The 20,837-nt window shown below is 52.0% G+C and overlaps 7 protein-coding genes across 7 annotated transcripts; 5 read left to right on the top strand and 2 right to left on the bottom strand.

Annotated features, from left to right (window-relative positions):
• Positions 1-1,566: 1,566 nt before the first annotated feature.
• BDR25DRAFT_211268 (uncharacterized protein) lies at positions 1,567-2,874 on the top strand (the record flags this gene model as incomplete). Its single annotated transcript, XM_033684679.1, has 2 exons — positions 1,567-1,830; positions 1,909-2,874. 2 exons carry the CDS (start codon positions 1,567-1,569, stop codon positions 2,872-2,874), a joined length of 1,230 nt encoding a protein of 409 aa, XP_033552877.1.
• Positions 2,875-3,129: 255 nt separating this feature from the next.
• On the top strand, positions 3,130-3,905 carry BDR25DRAFT_90001 (uncharacterized protein). The gene has a single exon (XM_033699212.1). The coding sequence runs from the start codon at positions 3,384-3,386 to the stop codon at positions 3,852-3,854; it is 471 nt and encodes a 156-aa protein (XP_033552876.1). The 5' UTR covers positions 3,130-3,383; the 3' UTR covers positions 3,855-3,905.
• Positions 3,906-4,614: 709 nt separating this feature from the next.
• BDR25DRAFT_89992 (Het-C-domain-containing protein) lies at positions 4,615-7,692 on the top strand. The gene is made up of 5 exons (XM_033699211.1): positions 4,615-4,977; positions 5,040-5,062; positions 5,143-5,295; positions 5,345-5,612; positions 5,672-7,692. The coding sequence occupies exons 1-5, from the start codon at positions 4,734-4,736 to the stop codon at positions 7,333-7,335; spliced, it is 2,352 nt and encodes a 783-aa protein (XP_033552875.1). The 5' UTR covers positions 4,615-4,733; the 3' UTR covers positions 7,336-7,692.
• An 869-nt stretch (positions 7,693-8,561) lies between these two features.
• BDR25DRAFT_253681 (DUF1446-domain-containing protein) lies at positions 8,562-11,111 on the bottom strand (the record flags this gene model as incomplete). Its single annotated transcript, XM_033686257.1, has 6 exons — positions 8,562-8,755; positions 8,912-9,613; positions 9,821-10,024; positions 10,128-10,342; positions 10,411-10,915; positions 10,991-11,111. The coding sequence occupies 6 exons, from the start codon at positions 11,109-11,111 to the stop codon at positions 8,685-8,687; spliced, it is 1,818 nt and encodes a 605-aa protein (XP_033552874.1). The 3' UTR covers positions 8,562-8,684.
• A 614-nt stretch (positions 11,112-11,725) lies between these two features.
• Positions 11,726-15,502, bottom strand: BDR25DRAFT_339916 (uncharacterized protein). Its single transcript, XM_033693453.1, has 3 exons — positions 13,030-15,502; positions 12,480-12,984; positions 11,726-12,414 (listed from the first exon to the last, which is right to left on the bottom strand). The coding sequence occupies exons 1-3, from the start codon at positions 15,331-15,333 to the stop codon at positions 11,993-11,995; spliced, it is 3,231 nt and encodes a 1,076-aa protein (XP_033552873.1). The 5' UTR covers positions 15,334-15,502; the 3' UTR covers positions 11,726-11,992.
• A 683-nt stretch (positions 15,503-16,185) lies between these two features.
• Positions 16,186-18,873, top strand: BDR25DRAFT_253677 (DUF500-domain-containing protein). The gene is made up of 3 exons (XM_033686256.1): positions 16,186-16,551; positions 16,601-16,686; positions 16,911-18,873. The coding sequence occupies exons 1-3, from the start codon at positions 16,356-16,358 to the stop codon at positions 18,468-18,470; spliced, it is 1,842 nt and encodes a 613-aa protein (XP_033552872.1). The 5' UTR covers positions 16,186-16,355; the 3' UTR covers positions 18,471-18,873.
• A 161-nt stretch (positions 18,874-19,034) lies between these two features.
• On the top strand, positions 19,035-20,258 carry BDR25DRAFT_331638 (uncharacterized protein; the record flags this gene model as incomplete). The annotated part of the gene is made up of 2 exons (XM_033692658.1): positions 19,035-19,754; positions 19,873-20,258. Exons 1-2 carry the CDS (start codon positions 19,076-19,078, stop codon positions 20,256-20,258), a joined length of 1,065 nt encoding a protein of 354 aa, XP_033552871.1. The 5' UTR covers positions 19,035-19,075.
• Positions 20,259-20,837: the final 579 nt, after the last annotated feature.

Here is a 20,837-nt window from a genome sequence, read left to right as displayed (position 1 = left end):
GACTCCGAGGCGTGTAACATCCGCGGTTAATCTACGAACCAGTGACAGCAACGGCCATAGATACAGCTCCATTTCTCGCCAATCGGTATGGGGAGACGTCGTAGCCTATCTACAGACAGATGCTGGTAGTAAGTGGGCTTCGGCTGCGACGGCCGGCAGCCTACTTCAAACCCAATTTTGCATGTCACTAAGACGCTGCGACAGCATTATTCGCTATCGATATTGGTCGCATTTCCCTCAATATTGCAGCCATCGCTATTATTGGGTCTAGGTGAGTGTAGATGAGAGGGTCAAGATGGTGCCCAGGGTCTGAGTGTGATAGGACGTGATATGTGATGTGGACTAACAGTATTTTCCGGCATGCAGCACGGCTCGGCCTGGAAAGAGGCGTTTGCTTCTACCTGGAAACGAAGGACAGTCAGACGAGCTGAGACATGTTTGTTCCCTCCGATCCTCCCGCTTCTGCTCGGGGAACGGCCCGTTAGCCACAGGTGTCTGAGCCCGGTCAGCTATGTCTCGACCGTTGTGATAATACGTCTCCCGCATGCACGTCGTCAACTGCAGCTCCAGCGAAGCGGCGAGGGTACTCGACAAGATTGGGATCCTTGGGTTTCATGTGATGTCGCGGCGAGCCCGTCAGTGTCATATACCGCCGACGTGATCTTCATATAGCCGAGTTATGAGGCGTATATCAGGCTTGATATAGCTCAGTTGCCTGGTTCGGCTGCAAGCTAGGGGGCGCTGTCTTTTCCAGAAGGCCTCATGCCTCATACACGGAGTTGGCTCGAAAGAGCAACGGGACATCAATATGACGACCAATGCCAAAAAGCCGGTCACTCCACTCGTCCTCCGGCGTAGACTGCAGGCTTCAGCCGTATCAGCGGACTTTGCCCTAGGTTGTGATATCAAAGTCCATGGGGTACGACCATGGGTAGCTGGAATGCGCTTGACCACTTAATCTATTTGGCTTATTATGCAGGCTGCGTCTACCACCCTCGAGCCTTACCCGCGATTCTGCGTCTCGATCGCTTGCCTGACGCCTACTCCTGGGCTCTTTGTCACGCAATCCATTTGCAACGAAGTTCCTGCGAGGGCGTTGTTCGGCATCTGCGTGCATGAACGAGCATATGCAGCAGCACCATGCGGCTCTGCCCTCTGGCTCTTTATATAGCATGTGGTTCCAAATCGCCCTCTTCTGAAATTGTGATCATGAAAATTCTCACTACACTTGGGTCAACATGGCGCCACGCTCCTCTCCTGAGGCATATCCCTTGGAGTATGCGTTAGACGACGCGACAAGGATGCGGCAGAGAACAGGGACCCCAGCGGCGGCGGACAGGGAGCGTGATACAGTCGATTGAATGCATGACCGCTTTTCGAGGTGCGGTGGAGAGTTTTTCGAGTACTGTGATTATTGAGCGATGTTGGTGTTGGGATGCTCTTTCGCTGTCTGGTGACGACGCTGCATTTTCGTGACACCCGGTGCGCAATGAGGCTCGTCCAGGGCAGGTAAGTAGTGCACCCATCCGACCTCCGTTTATCCACCACGACCCGTGTCGAATAACGATGTCGATTGATATCAACTGGGAGACACTCACGGGCGGTGCAGATGGGACCGCCCGCGCAGAATCAATCCGTGCCTTCATTCACGACAAGTTCCAGCAAGTGACGCTGCCTCGGTTCATCCGATCCGTAAAGGTCCACTCGTTCGATTTCGGCAGCGTGCCACCAGAGATCGAAATCAAGGATATCTGTGACCCCCTTCCGGACTTCTACGAAGAGGATGAAGATTACCCAGACGAGCCCGAGGGTGATGATGAAAGCCCTTCCGTCCCGCGCGGCACGGTTGGAGGCTATTCCGCTCCGCCGTTGACGGCAAAGGAGCGACGCTTGAGAGACACGGAAAAGGGGCCGTCCAACATAGAAGTTCACTCATCAGCACGTCCGCGCGCAACTCCGTTTATCAATACGAATGCACCCAGCTTCCGGGCCACGCTGACGCCGGCCGAGCAGCTGGGGAGCCCGCTCCTCCCCAGAGCCTCAACACCAGGCATCCCAGGAGGGACATCCAACATCAACTACTTTCATCTTCCTTTAGGGGCCGGCCTGTCTGGTGCAACTACACCACTAGCTGCCGTAGCCGGGGCTCAGTTTCAAGGCTGGCCCGACTATCCTCATGGCCGACCAACAACCCCGACCGAGAATCGCCTTCGGAATGCCGCGTCTTTCGGCTCCTTGACATTGACACCACAATCAAATCCAGATCCTGGTACCCGACCTTCTTCTCAACACCAGCACGATTCCCCAAGGAGAAACTCCGCCGCAGAATCAGCAGGTTCGTCTTCCCAAGGAAGACTTCACCGTACCCCTTCTCCTTCCCCCCCACCGCGGATGCTTGAAAAGAGGGTCGAAGACATCCAAGTCGTTGCACATGTGCAGTACTTTGGAGACGTCAAGATGTCGCTTACCGCGGAAATTCTCCTTGATTATCCTATGCCAAGCTTTGTTGGCATTCCGTTGAAGCTGAACATCACTGGACTGACCTTTGATGGGGTAGCCATTCTAGCGTATATTAGAAAGCGCGCACACTTCTGCTTTCTCTCTCCTGAAGATGCCGATGCCCTTGTCGGCGGCGAAACAAGCCTTGGCGCCCTTCAGACGGACACCCAGCCCCCAGAACAGCATAATGTCTGTCGACCCAGGATTGGCGGCCTCCTCGAGCACATCAGGGTCGAAAGCGAGATCGGTGATAAGGAGAATGGAAAACAGGTCCTCAAGAATGTTGGCAAGGTTGAGTCGTTTGTTCTAGAGCAAGTCAGGCGGATCTTTGAAGATGAATTCGTCTATCCTAGCTTCTGGACGTTCCTTGTCTAATGGTGGTCTCATCGAGCGACCAGCCGTCGACAAAGACTGCTAAAACTTCCCTTGGATCTGCTGTGTCGCCGAATTCTCCTTGCCTTACTGTCACCTGCAACCATGCAGCGACACGAGAGAAGCATTGATAGCTACATTAAATGCAAGAGATGGAATTGAGAAACCCAGTCAGACGACCTGCAGCTGTCATCTCGTACTTCGCGGAACTTTGTACGCGCTGTCAAAATGCAAGCAAGCGTCGACCTGCCTTAGCCCTAATGCTCCTCTCGCGAGGTGGTACTGAGTACAGTCTCCACTGTTGAACTGGAGTCACGTACGTCGCAGTGCGGGCGTACCACGGCATGAAATTCACCTCGTTGAAGCAAGCATTTCCTACATTGGACTAACACAGAAACGTGGGATAGCGTTCTGCCACTCATGGCTGGATGCAGAGACGAGAGAGGACAAGTTTTTGACAGGTCTATACTTAGGCTGTCACTATCACAGTAACTGACAGCGGGAGTCAGACCATGTCTGCATCACTCAGTGCTCGCATACACAGAGAATACAATATTCGCTTGGCCCCGCGGAGTACGACTCTTCTTGTCGCCTTACAATGGAGTTCACGCCACAGGGTCTACTATCGGGACGACTTACAATCTCGCCTCGTTCTCTGTGTCCCTCACATATTGTACATCGATTTATCATCTAATTTTTCCTCCCGTCAGGTGCGCGGCCGATCTTCTATCTGGGCGTCCCATTTTGGCCGGACGCATCCTGCCCGAGTTATCCCGCAATTCCTGTTTCCAACTCGATGGCTCTCCCCTATCGGCTGCGCCTTGTTGTTGCTTTCGTGTAGCCCCTCACCCCTAGACCACATGACGGCATACTATCCGTGTCCTTCTGCCACGGTCCCATTAGCGAGTCTCAGCTGTCCACTGTCCACTTCCAGACGTCAAGACACTGCAGGCCACCGACGGGGAACGTGTCCACCCATGTAACCTTGCAACATCTTTCGAATGCCTGCACAAGGTGGTCGGGTCGGAGGACTGCGTCGTAAGATATTGATTGCAGCCCGGACGACTGAAATGAATTTTAGATTTCAAAGAGAGAGGCCTGTCCGAAGAGGCCTATTCTTGGACGAGGCGGACTTGCAGGTGGAGTAGGTGGAGAAAAATACGCGCAAGTCCTGCGAAGGTCTGCCTAGAGGGCTATAATCTAGGCCAGTATTTCGCGGGGCCTCTTTATTATCACATATAGTTCTCGGGGGGGTATAAACCATGGATCGGAGTTAGCGAGGCGGTGGGCTCTCCATCTACCTTGCAGCGGGCAGAGCAAGTTTTCCTGGATGCCATTCGTCTTCATCTAGAGCTTGATGAATGCATCCGTACGAAGAGATATTCTCGGATTTCTGGAAATTAAATGCTCTGATTGGTTGATTTTTCCACGTGACGGTGAATTGTACCCAGGATCCAAGCTGTCAGCCCTACCTTCTCTTGATTTACAGCCAGCGCGAAGTCATAGGGACCTTCGACGTTAAATTTTGCAGGATCCTCTGGCCTTGAGGTGCGCTGCCTCAGCCTCCCTGTGATGGTACGAGTGGCTTCAGATCAAGCTCTGATTTTCCGGCGATCATGCGTCTGCCACCTCAAGTCTGTCGCTTGCATAGCCAATTATGGCGAATACAGCTACACACACCCCTCCTTAGGTCACATGTCACGTCGTTGCCCCACTACGGACAAGAGCAAGCTGAAACAGGACCTTACGTCTGCCAACAACACGCCTCCTAAACACCTACCGACAGCTTCTCCAGCACCTACACATCTTTCATCATTCGACCTATTGCACCCTACATTCTTTGAATTCCATCAACCGCCACCATGCCGCCTCCAAAGCTGCACGTTGGCTCTCTCCTCCTGCCCTGTGTAGTTCTCCTGATCTTCTGGGTCGGCCCAACCCATGCCTTTGGTGCGGGAAACATTGCCTCTCTAGCGAAGATTGAGGGGCAGAATTGGCGTCATGGGGATATCGAGGACACCCTTCTCAACATTCTGATGTCCACTCGCACCGGCAAGAAATTCAGCAAGATGGACGTCAAGCGAGTGTATTTTGGCAATTGGCTCCGTATGTTCTGTGTCTCTGCTGGAGAAAGGTATGAGTAGTAGAGCTAACTCTGAGTGTTACAGGGGACTACTCTCAAGCTGTCGACGTATGTGCAGACCCTGTTGCCACCATTTTCTCTCTCAAACTCCGTTTCACTGCGATATAGCGGCTGACATCAGGTGATAGGTCGGAACTGTCAAGATGGTCTCTGCGGAAGCTATCCGGATCTTACTCTGGGTCCTCGGCTTCCTGAGCTTCGGATACGGCACCAAGGAGTTCGAGGTTACCAGGGATAGACTTGGCTGTTACAGGCCCGAGGAGCATATCGATAACCCCAAAGTAGGTCCGGATCGCAAGCCAAAGTCCCAGTAGCTGACTAAATTGACAGGACTATGCCGACAACCTCGATGCCCGACAATATGACCGTCGGCTCCGAGGTCCCGTCGATGAGAGGCGTGAGCTGAGTGTTGATGAGCGCACTGGTTTGAAGAACTACATCGCCTCAGAAGACCTTGGCATCACCACCTCCGCTGGCATGGTTCGCGACCTGTTCCGCCGATGCATCGATCTCGGCCGTCGCTCTAATAGGAGTGGGAACAAAGCCGATTTCTACGAAGCTCTTCGACTTCTTGGGACCGCCTGCCATTGCCTGGAAGGTACGCGAAGAAACCCACGGAGCTTCATTGTTCCGCTGGCTGTGCTAATTAATGGGCAGACTACTCGGCTCACTCCAACTACACCGAACTTGCCTTGATTGAAATGGGCGAACGCGACATTTTCCCTCATGTTGGTCGCAATGCTCAATTCCGCGTCCAAGGCGCTCGTGGTCCGGTCTATCCTATCGTAACTGGCACCTTTGGTGGTGTAGACTTCTTACACTCTGTCATGGGCGAATTCTCTGACAAAGCCACCCAATCCGAGATTCAGGAGCTCGAAGGGGCTATCTCAGATTCTCAGAATAAACAGAACCCTAGCATGATCAAAGATCTTCTAAATCAGCTTCCGGAAGGCATCTTCGGCGGCAAGGACCAAGCTGGAAAAGCCGACGAGCTCGAGCAGAATGCTAACGCTGCTCAAATGGGGAACATGCAGATTACCCCAAAGGAGCCCGAGGCTTTTACTCAGCAGATGGATGAACTTGTCAAGCAAATATACCCCATCATGGAGTTTCATGACGAAATCATGCAGCAAATTTCTGAGTTCATCGAAAATATTCCAGTACTTCCGGAGCTCATCGAGCAGGTCCAGGAGCAGGTGAACGTCTTCGTGTTCAGCCTCTTGGCACCGTATGTCCTGCCCATCATCAACCAAGTCAAAGCCGAGCTCGAAACGGGTTCCTCGGAGGTTATTGCCAGCTCTCGAGACAAACAGCACATTGTTTTCAACGACCAAAACTCGACTGACCCTACTCATTCCATGCTCTCTAAGGATCATTTTAGCAACGTGCTCAATGAGCCGGCCGGGCGAATTGCTTCGGAGGTCTTAAAATGGGTCGTCCCCCAGATTGTAGAATGCTGGGACGACGAGCGAGTTGACGCTGACCGTAACATTCAGCGCATCATTACTGGCGTCTTCCACCACCCCGCTCTCCGTAAATATGGTGATGATGGCGCTTCGGACGGTCGCAACATCATGTTCCGTACTGTTGAGAACTGGTGGCGTGACCTTTCTCAGCGTGCCAAGGATGATCTACGTGACAAGCTTAGTCGTGATGGTGTCCAAAACGGACGTAATCACAAAGAAGGTGTCCATGACAAGGGCCACGGATGTGGAAAACCACTCGGTATGGCTAATGACTTCTCCGGGGTTGGCGGTAAAGGTGGTGCCGGAAATCTCCTTGGAGCTGCCTTGGGTGGTTCGTCTGGTGGTAAGAGCAACGATCCATACCAGAAGATGGGCAATGAAGCCGGCAAGCTCGCCAGTGAGGCCGTTGGTGGCGGTGCCATAGGCGGCATCGTTGGTGGTCTCGTTGGCGGCATTGGCGGAGGTCTACTTGGTGACGCATTCGGCGGCGAAGAGAAAGAGGGTAAGAAGAGCGAGCAGTATGGCGATGATGGCTCTTACTCGCAATCTTACTCCGAATCCGGCCACCACAAAAAGAAGTCGTACGATGATTCTGAACGCTATGGCCAGGCAGAGTATAAGCAGACTCAATACCCTGGTGGTGGACGCCGTGAGGAGTACTCGCGCCAGGAACAAGATGAGCGTGGTGGCTCTTATGGTTATCAACAAAAGGTTGAGACAACTAGCTATGGCGGGTCCGGTGGATATGAACGTCGTGAGGAACGAAACTATGACAGTGGTGCCCAATACCGTTCTAAAGAGACGCGAGAAGGCTTCGATAGCCATGGCGAGTACTACAAGGAGGAGAAGAAGTAGGTTCCCCGCTCAACTTTCCCAATGGCCAGACCCGCATATTAATACCTCCCCAGGAAATCCGGCAAGAAAGACAAATACAGCAAAGACTCGGAGGAAGAAGAAGAGTCTGGTGAAGACTCGTATGAAAAACGCCAAAAGAAAGAGCGCAAGAAGCGTGAGAAGGAAGAGAAGAAGAAATACAAGAAGCATGGCGATGACCGAGATGACTCTGGTGACGATGATGCGTACAATCGCCGTGACTCAGGCGAATACAAGAGAAAATCGCAAAGCCCGAAACGGCGTACGGCAGACTACTCGCGCGAGAGTGGAGAAGGGTATGGTGGCGGAGGGGGAAGGACGAGTGATGCGTATGGTCAGGAGAGGAGGTATGGTGAGAGTGGAGGGTATGGAGAACAGCAGGAATCAGGAGGGTATGGAGGGGACTCGTACTCTTCCCGGGGCTATAGACAACAACGACAAGAATCCTCTGGCTATGGGCAACAGCAGCAGGAGCCGTACGGAGGAGGTGGCGGTGGCTATGGCCGCGAACAAGATGAGTATGGAGGGAGACGTCAGGAGGGGTACGGATCTGGTAGCTATGGACGCGAACAAGATGAGTATGGAGAGAGGCGTCAGGAGGGATACGGATCTGGTGGCTATGGATCTGGTGGCTACGGTGGTGGTGGAGATGATAGCTATGGAAGGAGGGACTATTAGACACTAAATCGGCGTCAATTATATCTTTCCGCCATTGAATAACTCGCTGGCTGGGAAAGATGTTCCTGATGGAATGAGATTAAGAGGGATTGGGGAGGTCAGAGGTTGGCTGATAACGTGGTAAAAACTTTTGGTAGAACAAGTAACGACTCCTCTCCTATAGAAACATGGGTTGAGTGACCTTTTTGTCTTTTTGGATTAACGGAGGCTTTGATCCTGACCTCCTTCTGGGCAAGCAATAAGAGAGTTAGAGATTGCCCCTTCTTTGATTCTATTTCCAGGTTTGCTGTGATCTCCCATTAACCTCCTTCCAAGTTCCCCTCGATAGCTTCTGAATTACAGTTAATAGCAAACCAGATCCTGGGAATAAGCTGATATTAGAATAACTAGGGTTCCTGGAAATGCATTTTCTTCATCAGATACAGTAGAATTTGATCATTCAAAAGACACATTTAAGGTAATTTGTATGCTTCAAAGAAATGGCACAACAAGAGGCATGAAACGAAAATTCTGAACAGTCCGTCTGATGGCAGTAAAATAGTAACTTCCCTCATCCATAAACAACTAAAGACATGATACAAATCCTGGTCCCCCTTCACTTTTGATATCTCTTTCCTTCTGCGCCTCGTTATAGGTAGAAGAGCCTGGCACCTTCAAATCCTCCCCCGATCTAAAAACTTCTTCGGCAGGTCCACAGTCTTCGCTCGCATGTATTCTATGGCATCTATATCATAAGTCAGCTCAGCCCCTTCCAGTGCCCCTAAGAAACCCTATCATTTCCTCTGCTCTTCCTCGGGGAGATCCAGCGAAGGGAAGCGGGTGGAACGAGGAGAGAGTAAGGAAAAGGGGTAGTTGTGTAATAATTCAAAATCCCACTTACTCTTCCCCAACGTATCATAATTGCTACAAGCATTATACCCACGATCTAGATGATCATGTAGCAAGAAATGCACTGCAAAAATCCCCGGCAACTCAAACCGATCAATTGGCTTCCCTTTGTATTCCTGCGGCCCCAGTAACTGCTGGACTTGCGCCACCGTCATGAATGATCGTAACCAGTCCCATTCGTCAGCATGCCGCACGAAAAACCCGCAATTGCAGTCTGACGCTTTATCACCCGATCTCCCTGCGACGATGTATCCCAGCGGCGCACGCATCGTGGGGCCGAAAGTCTCGAGGGGGGTGGGAGAGACTGGGTCATAGGATGGCTGTTGCCGGGGATACATCTTTGTAATTCTCGGCGCCTCCAGCTCCGTAATTGTCCTCTCGCCATACATATTATGCACACGCAACGGTAATTCTGTCTGTGGCATAAGTGCAACCCAATATTCGTAATACGGCTTTGGCGCGATTTGCCGTAGGTCGTTGGACAAGGATAGCCCTGGGGCAGACTGGAGGAATACTTCAAGACACCAGCGGTTGAAACCGTTGGGGATGTCTGGGCGGACGACTTCGGGGTCGGAGGTTTGGGCGAAGACCCGGAAGTCGACGGTAGAGAGATCTTGGTTAGGGGCATCCAGGGGGGAGGAGCCGTTTTGGTGGAATTTCAGGGTTGTGAAGCGGGAGACGTTATCACCCATGGCTAAATAAATAGTTAGAGTTGTTGCTAAGGGTATTAAGAATAGCAAGAGGGTCGTAAAGGTTCAGTTGGAGTTGATAGGCGGGGGAGTATGTATAAAACAGGGGATTGGGATTGGGGTTGGAATTGACATACCATCTCTAATCTGATCTTCCGTAATCTTACACTTCTCCTCAATATCAAGACCGCACATGTAAAAATGCCATTCACACTGAAACCCCGCGGGCGCTGTGATACCCACTTTAGTCGTTGGCGGCGGAGGAAGGCCTTTGATGCCTGTGACACGCACGTGGTCTTCGCCGATCTGCTCCATTTTGATGTTGGAGATGTCGGCGGTTACGTCGCAGTTGTAGTACAGCGGACCTTGGATTTCATATAGGAGTTGAGATGCGCAGGAGCCGATTGTTACGCAACCTAGGGGAAAGTCAGTATGGTTAGGGTCTTTGATAATATGATATTTGGGGAACGTGGACTGTGTGAAGAGGAGGAGATGAGGGAGGGAGGAGATGAATCAAACCTCCTGTGTTCTTTTCCTTTGCTATGTTGAAGCTTCCATCGTATTCCACTTCTGCGATTGGAAATCCCATGTTGACATGCTTCCCGATCTTGATGAGATCCTTAAACATTGAGTAGTACCCGCCGGTCACGTAGGCTGAGCACTCTATCAAATGGCCCGCAATGAGGGACGCCGCGAGTTCATCGAACTGGTCTGGCTTCCAGTCATGCCACCACCTACCCGCGTTAGTCAACCAACTCTACAGTCGCGCCCCTCTCCATCCCCAAATCGAAGAAATACTTACGCAGCAGCCCCAATAACCGGCGCCGCATCCGCGACTCTACCCGCCAACACAATATCCGCACCCTGCTTAAACGCCTCCGCAATACACAACCCGCCCAAATACGCCTGCGCGCAAATTGGCTCCATCCCCCACTCCTCCAACTTCTTCCCATGCATCAGACTCTCAAACTTCTCACCCTTCTTAATCAACTTATTAACCTGGGCTGTGACGTCATCGCCCTCGATCCAGGCCACTTTTAAATGGCCCGCACCTTTCTTGTCCAGCATGTCAACGACGACTTCAGCGAGGAGCTCGGTATCAGAGGCGCCTGCATTGACAGCGAGTTTAGTTTTGTTGGCGACGATGTTAGGGATCGCCGGTTCGAAGCATTGCAGAAAGGTTTCGGCGTACATAGCGGACTTCATGCGTTCAGAGAGGGGAAGTTGGATTTTGCCGTTGGAAGAGGAGAGGTTTTTGACCTTGCCGCTGCCGTGTACCGTCATGGTCATTTCAGAGAGCCAATCGCCTGTATATTTTCAGCTCTGGTAGTGAGAATGAGAGTGGGAGCAAGGGGATCGAATGGAAAAGAGAGTGTGTATACCAATTACAACGTCGACATCAGGATCTCCTGCCATTCTCGTGATAGCAAGAGATCGATCTGTGAATCCGCCTGAGCATCCTGCAATACGGATTGCGCGTTTAGTATTCTTCAATGGCGACATCTTGATTCTCGATCGAGCCTGTACTCTCTTTCAAACTTAATATAGAAGGGAAATTACAACTTCACAAGCACTTCATCAATCTAGAGATAAAAAAGACTTTGGTTGAAGAACCCTACCTCCTAGGCAACGCGTCTAACGCGGCCTACATATGTCTCTCCATCTCGGAGCTTACCTTAGCTCCAAGTCCCTCCAAGCTATTCACTTTGTCATAGGAATGAACGATCTGGGGTTACATGTAGAATCAACCAATAGCACGCCTAGTCATCGGAAATGAAGGCATGTTGAGGTCCTGAGGACATGTCCTGAGACTTGTTTGTGGATAAGTTTTGACGAGAACAGCAGGGCGGGTATTGCTTTCCCGACCTCAGGTTTCTCCAGAGGTGGACTAGATTGGTAGCGCGGGCCATGCTATTGGCTTGTTGGATAGTGGGGATGCGGGGCAGTGGATGGAGGGGGAGGAGCAATAGTGTCAAGGGTTGTTCGGATTTTCTGGAGTGAATGCGTGAGGTGAGTCGAGGATAAGAGCCTTAAACCCTCTACAAAGAAGACAGCATTTGAATTCTTACGGGTAGCTAGAGTCGAGGTCTCTTAGGAGAATGTCGCCTGAAGAGTTCCTACAATGATAGATGGACAGAGCCAGACGTCGGAAGGGTTGACGAAGAGCCGAGCTACGCGAGTCAGCCGACCTCAGATCCAGGAAACCATGACTCAAACCAGCTCCCGCAAGAAAGGGTGGTCAAAACTTGGTATTATTGTTTTAGTCATGATCTGTCCGTCACTGCCATGTGAGTAGAATTCCAATCGCGCTCAAGTCCATCTGGTCCTCACCTCAAAACATGCTCCTCTGGTATCACCCCTAACCGTATATATTCTTCAATTGCTCAGGTTTCCCCCTCAGCAAACGCCCTCGCAATCTCTTTCGCGATCCCAAGCCTCAGGATCCTAATCACATCTCTGCCACTCGCATCTTTCCTAAACCCCTTTCTCCAATCCCAAGCCCTCTTCGTGTCATCCACACTCCCGCCCTTAACCAGCACCGTACTACTCTCTGTCGACTGCCCCTCCATTGATCCGAACTCGGCGCTGCCGATGAGCGAGTACTGGCTCGAAGCGGTGGTCAAGTTGGAAGTTGATTTCTGTAGCATTGATCTTGGCGATGGAACGTGGCCGTCGTGGGCAGCGGCAAGGGCTGTACTAAAACATGCTTCGCATTGTGATTGAATCATAGAGGGTGCGGTGTCAAGGTCTTCCACGGCTGCGAGAAGGGAATATATTTGTTGGAGTGAGAGTGTGCGCTTGGGTTCTATATGATTAGATTATTAGCATCACTCTATCCCAGCTCAAGCGGGAATTTTAACCAGGACTTACGGTCGATGAATAGAAGGACCTCCCCAAGTAGACAAAGGAGCACATCAACCTGCACCACAGTCTCAATGTCGGCATCATACAGCCCTCCGCGGATGCTTGAAGCTGCACTTGCAATGATGACCATCAAAGCATTTGCAGCAGCAAGTTTCCTCGCCATGGGTCTATGTGCAGGTTTTTTACCTGCTGTATGAGCCAAAATTTCTTCGTCTCGCAGATCATAGAATTTGCGAATGGTTGCATATCCGCTAAGGTAGTTCGAGAGAATTTGTGCAGCCTCAGGGTCGCTGCGGGCGAATTCAGTCAGCGTTTGTTTAGGTGATGTGATAAGGGCGCTGAGGCGGTCATCGAGCTCGCCGACTGGAGGAAAGGCTAGAGATTTGACAAGGCATTGTGCAACGAGGATCCGTAGGACGTCCTGGATTTTCTTTGAGTTGTGGGCTCGAGCGTAGTAGAAGAGTGTGTCTCCATAAGCCTGAGTATTCTCACGGAGATGGTCGGCGTATGTCTGCAGCATGTTAGAGTGATGTGAATGAAGAGCTGGAAAACATACTAGAGCGACGTGAAGTGCATGTTTGGATAGACCCAAGGTATGACATAGCTGAATGATCTTATCGACACGTTCCGATGACTGAAGAGGGAGGTCGTTCAAAAGCTGCTCGATGCGGTCATCAGCCGTTCTTTGATCATCCAGCCTTTCGAGAACCTGAATCGAAAGTTCCCAGCCCTCACGAATCGTCTTTCCATCCGAAGTTGCTATTCTATCCTTTGAAGCTAAGGCAGTTGCATACGCCGTAAGCAGGTCATCTTTGGTGAGGCCTGCGCGTGGTCGCTCGTTGAAACTCAAGACCATGAGGTCGCTCTGATCGAATTGATCAAGAATGCCGTCTGCTCGCCGGAACCAGTCACCACCTGTCGCCACCTCTGCGATAGCAGATGTAAGGGTAAGTGACCAACCGCGGAGGATGTGTAGGACACCTTCGATATTGTCATCAAAAATACATGCCATGCCAACCTCGGTAGGACTTGTCGTTGCAATACTGAAACCCTCCTCGCCACTCTCAAGAACCGTGGCTAAAGCAGACGATAGCCGCTGGCAGTACGCTTGAACTGGGGTGACATCGACAGGACGAACTCGTTGCGATCGGGCGATGGAACGGCGGCTGGCTGCAAAGCTTCCCTGGGGGACCTCATCTTCTTCCCCGTTCCACCATATCGCCAAGGCGGCCGTGGCCTCGAGCCAGTCCGCTGACACAGCAATGATTTCTTCTTCTCCTCCAAGGAGCTGTTTGTACAGTAATTCGAGGTTCTTGTACACAGACCAAGGCACGTTGCTCTCGGCTCTGCGACTTGCCATGCTCAAGTTGAAGCTATTCTGGGATTGAGAGATGCCGAAACTTGAGGCTTGGAATGGCTGTGAAACACTGTGGCGGTTCTGGCTGTCGCCTTCTGCATATTCTTGCAGGTCAGCTAATGCTTGATACACTCGCCGTCTGAAGACGCTCCAGTCCTGTCCCTTCACGTCCCAATCATCCGAGGTAACGGCAGGACATTCCTGCAGGAGCTTTATGGCGCTCTCAGCAGCGGAATTTGCCTTGGTAAGGTGGACTCCGCGATAACCGTCGTCTCCCAGATGATCATCACGAGCTGTGTCCGCGACATCGAACTTGGCACCTTTTAGCAATTTTAGTGTCGCTGAAAAATTTCCTCGGAGAGTCGAAGCATGAACTGCATCCCAGAACATGTCGGATGCTGAATATCCACGCCTCTCTTTTAACACAGTCGCAATTTCGGCTGGCGTGTTATGGTAATTGTTGAGCCAATCGATTAAGACTTTTGGAATCGGCACAAAGTGCCTCGACTCAAGCCGGGTCGGGACGAGGGAAAATGCGGAGGGGCGTTGATTCCGTGATGCTTGACCAGGGCAGTGAATACTGAAAAGGAGGCTGATAAGTCGGTTTGCCGCGACAAGGGGAGAGAAGCCCGTAGAACGTCCTGATGCCGCTAGACTCCCGCTGAATGATGGCTGAGTCGGAGCGCGCCATATCTCGAGAAGCTCCTGGGCAACATCAGAGAGAGCTGTACTTCTGCTTTCTGGCGTGCCTGAGGCAATTGATTCATGCAGCCTCCCCATAAGACGCTCTGTTTCTAGTATGACATGATCCGACTCTCGGAGGGTCTCACTGCCAGGGTTTGGCGCGAGACTCTTGGCTAAGTTGAGGAGATCGTACTGAGACTGCTTTGCGGCTGGGCGAACCACTGGAGAGCTGGATATTGGCTGTTGTGTGATGCTCGCCGCGCTTTGAGAAAACCGATTAGGGGGGCGAGAGCGACCTTGAAAGATGGATGTGTCCTCCTCCTCGTCTCCTTCAGCGTCCTCCTCTTCACCCTCACCCATGGATTCATCTTCGTCTTCGTCGCCATCTTCTCCGGCTCTCCCCTCATCACCCGTGCCCTCATCCTCCTCGCTATAGTCGCTGTTTTCACCCTCGCCATTCTCTTCCTCCTCGTCCTCATATTCGGCCTGCGGCGGACTGCTGTTGGGCCGCAGCCCTGAGCGCCCCCGATGTGTTGAGGGACGACCCGGCACTGCGAAATGGCCGCTCCCAACTCCAGAAAACTCATGCTTAGTAGGAGAGCTATGGAAGGGAGATGGATTGAAATCCCTCCCTCCTTGGCTGCCCAAAGTGAATTGTAGTGGGTTGCCGAAGCGATCTCTTGGAGGGGGCCCGGCCGGGGTGGATGATGGCAAGGAGTGGTCAGGTGGGGGTCCGGCAGGAGTTGTCGAGGGTACATGACGACTAGAGCGGCGCGAATCGGGGGTCGATGGAGGCGTAGTAGAAGGGTGGCGGAACATGACTTGGTGTTCGCAGGGGAGCGGGACGTTTGCGGTGGGTTGGAAGGGAGGATACCGAACTATTTACGCAGAGAAAGATGGTCGTGAAGCTGAACTCCAATTGCAGCCGAGCACCCGTTCTCCTAGGTCAACCACTTAGGCGGGGTGCGGGGTGGAAGGAGGCTGTGAAGATATTGTGGATGTCGCAAAACATTGCTATCAAATAGCTCCAGGAACGCGCCGCGAAATATCTTGGCGATGGAGCGTTCGGGTTAACCCTAGTTGTTCCGAGAAACCTCACTCACGTGACGCGTGCTTACCTCAGACCCTCCCTTCGAAGGGCTCAAGGGATGTTGCATGCGCTGTAGCACGTTTCGGACATTAATCTCCACGCATTGCTCTTTTCATTTCCTCTTGCGAGGTCGGGAATCTGGACCGTCACACATACGCCGCCGGCCTGCATGCCCGATACCATATCTTCCTTTCCTTGGAAGCATCTGCTAGCTTCGCCAGCTTTATCGGTGCGCAGCTGGGGCGCATATTCCGGGGCCGCAGCAGCGAATCATACGCCCCAACGATTCACTTTTTCCATCTGATCCTCCGGACTTCTAGGCGTCGTGCATGCTTTTCCAATATCGCTCTCTGAGCCCCTCGAGTGAAGGGTGGCCATCGCTGCAGGGGTTGCCGCTCGATCATTAAGGTACCGGCGCCCAGCAGTGTTTTTTAAGCTGGGATGCGACGAGCTGACGAGGGGGTGACGGGGAATGACTGGCAAAGACTGACATGGGCTGACGGCCGAAGTCCACTTGACGTATCCTTCAGAAAACGGTCTGTCCCGCCGCCTACCGGCGGCCCCATTATGACCCTGTTGTGCCCACAACCTCTGCATCATCGTTTTCTTTCTCCTCACGCTGTCCCCATGCCGTGCAACTCGGGGGTCTTTCTTTAATGTCTAATCTTGGTCCTTTTGTTTATTGATATATCGAGCTCTCGCCCCACACTCTCTCCATCCTCTTACGGAGCTGAGCGGCAGCAACCTCGTCATGGTGCAAACGCAGGCTGTGTGGCAGAAGACGAAGTCCGGCGGCAAGGCTGGCTTCGACAAGCTCTGGGGATGGGCAGACAAACTCGGGGCGCCCGTCAACAGACTTTCAAATAAGCTGGGTTCCGAAGCTTTTTGGCCTACCACGCTCGACAAGGAATGCGACAAGGCTGCGAGGATCTTGAAGAGCTTTTGCAGTATGTTCCGACTTGAGAGTGTCTGGAATGGCTACTGACTACGCGGCAGAGGATGGTTTCTACCAGGAGGAGGAGCGTCCCACCGCTGAAGGCCCCAAGCAAAAGCAACGAGTACTGAAGAGAATTCCTCCAGAGGTATGTCGCTATATCTTCTCGTCACATCCCCGCCCCCCATGCACAATTGAGCCACACCCGGAAAGTCAAGAGTACCTAGATCGGTTTATGGGCCATGAGTAAGAGGTGCAGCCTTAGACTGCCACTAGAACAATCTGCGCAGTCGTATTGTCGTTCTTCGAACGATAGCTCATCGCAGAACCTCGATCTTAGGAAGTAGTCAAAGCTAATCCGGATCACTCTAGGTAATCAAAGATGCCAAAGGCCTTGCCATCTTCACGACTATGCGGACCGGCCTCTGGGTATCCGGCGCCGGAGGAAGCGGCGTGTTGGTCGGCCGAAAAGAGGATGGGACATGGTCTTCGCCCTCGGGAATCCTCCTACATACTGCCGGACTAGGCTTCCTAGTCGGAGTGGACATATACGACTGCGTGGTAGTCATAAACACACAGAAGGCGCTCGATGCCTTCTCCAGCGTACGATGCACATTAGGTGGGGAGATTAGTGCGGTTGCTGGTCCCGTCGGAGTTGGCGGAGTTCTCGAGACTGAAGTCCACAAGCGACAAGCACCAGTTTTCACGTACCTCAAATCGCGAGGGTTTTACGCCGGGGTGCAAGTCGACGGAACTATCATCATCGAACGAACAGATGAGAATGAACGCTTTTATGGGGAGCAGATTGGTGTCGCGGATATTCTGAAAGGGAAGGTGCGACATGAGCCATATGAGACGAGAACCCTCATGGCAACCATCAAAGCCGCCCAAGGGGACCGCGATGTTGACCAGTCTCTAATACCGAACGAGCCACCGCCAGGTGATTTCGAAATTGAGCACGACGAGAAGCCCTTTGGGATTCCTGACAAAGAAGACCCAGATCCATTCGGCGTTTTGGCATTGGAAAATGCTGGTCTCGAGATTAGGGAAGCAGGAACCCGCAAGAGACCAACAAGCGAGCAGTTTGAATTCAAGCCCAGTCCAACAAGCCCTATTTACACCACATTTCGGAGGAGCATGGATAATCGCTCCAGTATAGACGGCAGAAGCAACAGCAGACGCTCGAGCTGGAGGACAAGTACCATTAGTAGCATGGTGGAGCGCAGCACCCAAACAGTCGACATGTCGACACAGACAGACTTCGACGCACCACCACCAATTCAAGTACCGCCAGCACTACCTCCTAGGACTGAACAAAATTCCAGTCCCAAAATGGCTGAGATCCCCGAAGACAAAAGCACGGATGAAGCGAAGCCTGAAGTACAAGAACGTAAAGACAGCGCAAAAGAAGACTCAAGACCGAGCTCAGCACGAAATTCACAGGCATTTGACAACATCAATCTCGACGACGATGCCGAGGATGAAGAAGAAGAAGAAGAAGAAGAAGAAGAAGAGCCTGTTGTCCAAGAAATCCACCAAGCCACCGCCCCTCAAGTTATCACTCGCGCCCGCCTCGTCACGGTCGCAAAGCCGATTCCACCAAAGCTGCCACCACGCAACCCCTTCCGCAACAGGCTCACCGTAAACTCTGACATTGCCAACGAAAGCGCGACACGCGATATCGACGCTGGGACGTCGCCCATGGTTGCATCAGGTCCGAGTCCGCCATCGACACCCTCGCTCAAGCACGATGGCTCCTCCACATCGTCTAAGGATAGCATCTCTTCCATCGAAGGCCTTGAGCACGTAAGCAAACGCCTGCAGCCAAAGTTCGACAGCAACGATGAGCCAGAAGAGAAGAAAGAAGACAAAGACGAATTCCACTCAGTTCCGGATTCCCCGGTCAAGAACATTCCAGGCGGGTTTAACTAATCACTTCGGTTTTGTCAGTATTTAATGGGAAGGGGGGAAATGGATGTATTGTGCAACTTGCCACAGGATTACAAAGCTCAGTCCGGATGATCGGTTTGTACGGAGTATCGCGGGAGTTGGGACTGGGTTCTCTATTTGGGTTGAGAAGGTAGGACTCAGGGTTTTGGTACAAGGGTATCATATCCAATAGCATAGCTTCTTTTATTTTTCATTGGGAAGGGGGGAAAGTGCTATTGTGTACGTTATTGATATTTTCTGGGGGTTATGATGGGATGGCACGATAGGTATGTTGGGCGTTTGATGATTAGATGCTTCGACGCTGTTGTTTGCTTGCCACAAAAGTAATTTCTCAATCACTTACGAGGTAGCCATGCATAGAATAGATACGGTTCATGTGGGTTCGGACCTCGATACATTCATCCTTTGTCATGCTCTCTCGTGGGGACGATGGGTTAAACAATAAGGCGGGCTGGCCGCTAAGATTTTGCAACCGTGCCATCCCTGCCGAAATTTCTCCAAATCCACAGACCCATCATCCATCCCACTTCGACTGAATCTTCATCACGACATCAAATACTCCTCCTCATACGCAAGGTCCCGCAGAAATGCCCCCCAAACCCTCCAAATCCAAACCAGACCCCGCAGGCCCCCCCTCAACACCAAAGACAATCTCCGGCTTCACCGTCCTCGCACTCACGCTCCCCACACTCGCCTGTCTCAAATTCACAACCACGTCCCTCTCCACACCCATAAAACACTGCCTCTACATCAAACCGCACGAACCAAAAACCCCGTCACCGGACGACGCGAAAAGCCTGTTTATCGCAAATGTGCCAATCGACGCGGATGAGGGTAGTATTCGCTCGCTGTTCCAGGAGCATTTAGGAGGTGCAAAAGTGGCGCGCGTCGAGTTTGATGCGAGTGTTCCTGGTGGGGTAGTTTATAAGCGATGGAGGAGTGAGGGTGGTGTCGGGAATGCTAGTGCTAGAGAGGAGATGCGAGATGCGAAAAAAAAGGGAATGGCCGGGGGCAGAGATGGAGGCAAAGAGCAGAGGGGTAAAAAGAGAAAGCGAGATGAGGAAATTGTTGCAGAGGGCGTGATTGAAGACGAGAAATCAGCACTACCTAAGATCTGGCCTGCGGAATTACGGAAGAGTGGGTCTGGAGCCGTGGTCGTGTTTGTAGATAAAGCGAGTGCAAGGGGTGCGATGAAGGAGGTTAAGAGAGCTGGGAAGGAGGGGAGGGAGGTGGCGTGGAAGGGTGCAGAAGGGTTGGGTGTGCAACGTAATTTACCCATTTCAACTTCTTCTTTTTCTTCATTATCTCTTTCCTTAGAGGGATTTGGAATAGACATGTTCTTCAAGTTAGATTCGTTAGCTAACCACCCTTGTTCTCCCTCTAGGCTACAAATCCCACCACCACCTCCAATACCCCCCCAAATCCGTCCTCCAAGCCTCAATAACATCCTACCTAACCCAATTCTCTACCGCCGAACTCGCTCGCAACCGCCTGCGCTCCAAACTCCGCTCTGTACCCGACGAAGATGGTTTTATCACGGTAGTTCGCGGCGGCCGGGCCGGGCCCGCTAGACTTGAGGATGCCGAGAAGAAGAAAGAGGAACTGGAGGAAAGGAAGAAGAAGAATGGGGTTAGGGAGGATTTCTATAGGTTTCAGATGAGGGAGCGCAGGAAGGAGAAGGAGGGGGAGTTGAGGAGGAAGTTTGAGGGGGATAGGAGGAGAGTGGAAGAGATGAGGGAGAGGAGGGGGAAGGTCAGGCTGGAGGGGTAGGGTGGGCCGGGGTTTTGTAAATTGAGCGGAACCTGCCGGTGTAGGTTCGGATGGAACGTGTTTCGACGCATGGAAGGACGAAGCATGTCTAAATCCCTAGGCTTCCTGCGATATCGATGTCGAATATTGCGTCCGAAATAGGACTTCGTCTCGATTGTAGCGACTGAATCCGTTTCGAGGGGACCGCAAAGAGAATATGCTCGTCACCCTCAATCCCATACTTGCGCATAGCTGGAGGCTACAGCAGGCTAGCGACCCTTCGAAGAATCTCTGAAAGCAGGCGTTCGGGGTATAGCCATCGTAGCAGAGGGAGACGACCCGGTCGTAGAGCGGTCTACAGATTAATACCATCCAGATATACGTTGAACCAAATATTGTTAGAAGTTTCCTTCATTGCTTCCGAGGATAGTTCTTCGTTCTACCGGCCTGCCACATGCTCTAACACGTTGTCATCAGTGGACGCTTTCCAAATAACAATAAATTCTCAACCTAGGAAATGACAAATAATCAAGCCCTGTCGGCAAGAGTCACTTCCTTTTTAAAAAGGCTGTCTAGTTCATGAGGCCGTAATTATTGAGG

This window comes from Lindgomyces ingoldianus, assembly GCF_010093535.1.
Source record: "Lindgomyces ingoldianus strain ATCC 200398 unplaced genomic scaffold BDR25scaffold_4, whole genome shotgun sequence".
Lineage (NCBI taxonomy): Eukaryota > Fungi > Ascomycota > Dothideomycetes > Pleosporales > Lindgomycetaceae > Lindgomyces > Lindgomyces ingoldianus.
The sequence above is the reverse complement of the archived record's forward strand: the minus strand, read 5'-3'. Positions and strand labels throughout refer to the sequence as shown.

Bases quoted from the DNA above. Each gene is read 5' to 3' on its own strand.
- BDR25DRAFT_90001 (XM_033699212.1), top strand. From the start codon at position 3,384: ATGTCTGCATCACTCAGTGCTCGCATACACAGAGAATACAATATTCGC.
- BDR25DRAFT_89992 (XM_033699211.1), top strand. From the start codon at position 4,734: ATGCCGCCTCCAAAGCTGCACGTTGGCTCTCTCCTCCTGCCCTGTGTA. The intron at 5,063-5,142 runs GTATGTGCAGAC...ATCAGGTGATAG, and splicing joins ACTACTCTCAAGCTGTCGAC to GTCGGAACTGTCAAGATGGT. The intron at 5,296-5,344 runs GTAGGTCCGGAT...CTAAATTGACAG, and splicing joins AGCATATCGATAACCCCAAA to GACTATGCCGACAACCTCGA.
- BDR25DRAFT_339916 (XM_033693453.1), bottom strand. From the start codon at position 15,333: ATGTTCCGCCACCCTTCTACTACGCCTCCATCGACCCCCGATTCGCGC. The intron at 12,985-13,029 runs GTATGTTTTCCA...AACATGCTGCAG, and splicing joins ATGCACTTCACGTCGCTCTA to ACATACGCCGACCATCTCCG. The intron at 12,415-12,479 runs GTAAGTCCTGGT...CTAATCATATAG, and splicing joins GGTCCTTCTATTCATCGACC to AACCCAAGCGCACACTCTCA.
- BDR25DRAFT_253677 (XM_033686256.1), top strand. From the start codon at position 16,356: ATGGTGCAAACGCAGGCTGTGTGGCAGAAGACGAAGTCCGGCGGCAAG. The intron at 16,552-16,600 runs GTATGTTCCGAC...ACTACGCGGCAG, and splicing joins GATCTTGAAGAGCTTTTGCA to AGGATGGTTTCTACCAGGAG. The intron at 16,687-16,910 runs GTATGTCGCTAT...GGATCACTCTAG, and splicing joins TGAAGAGAATTCCTCCAGAG to GTAATCAAAGATGCCAAAGG.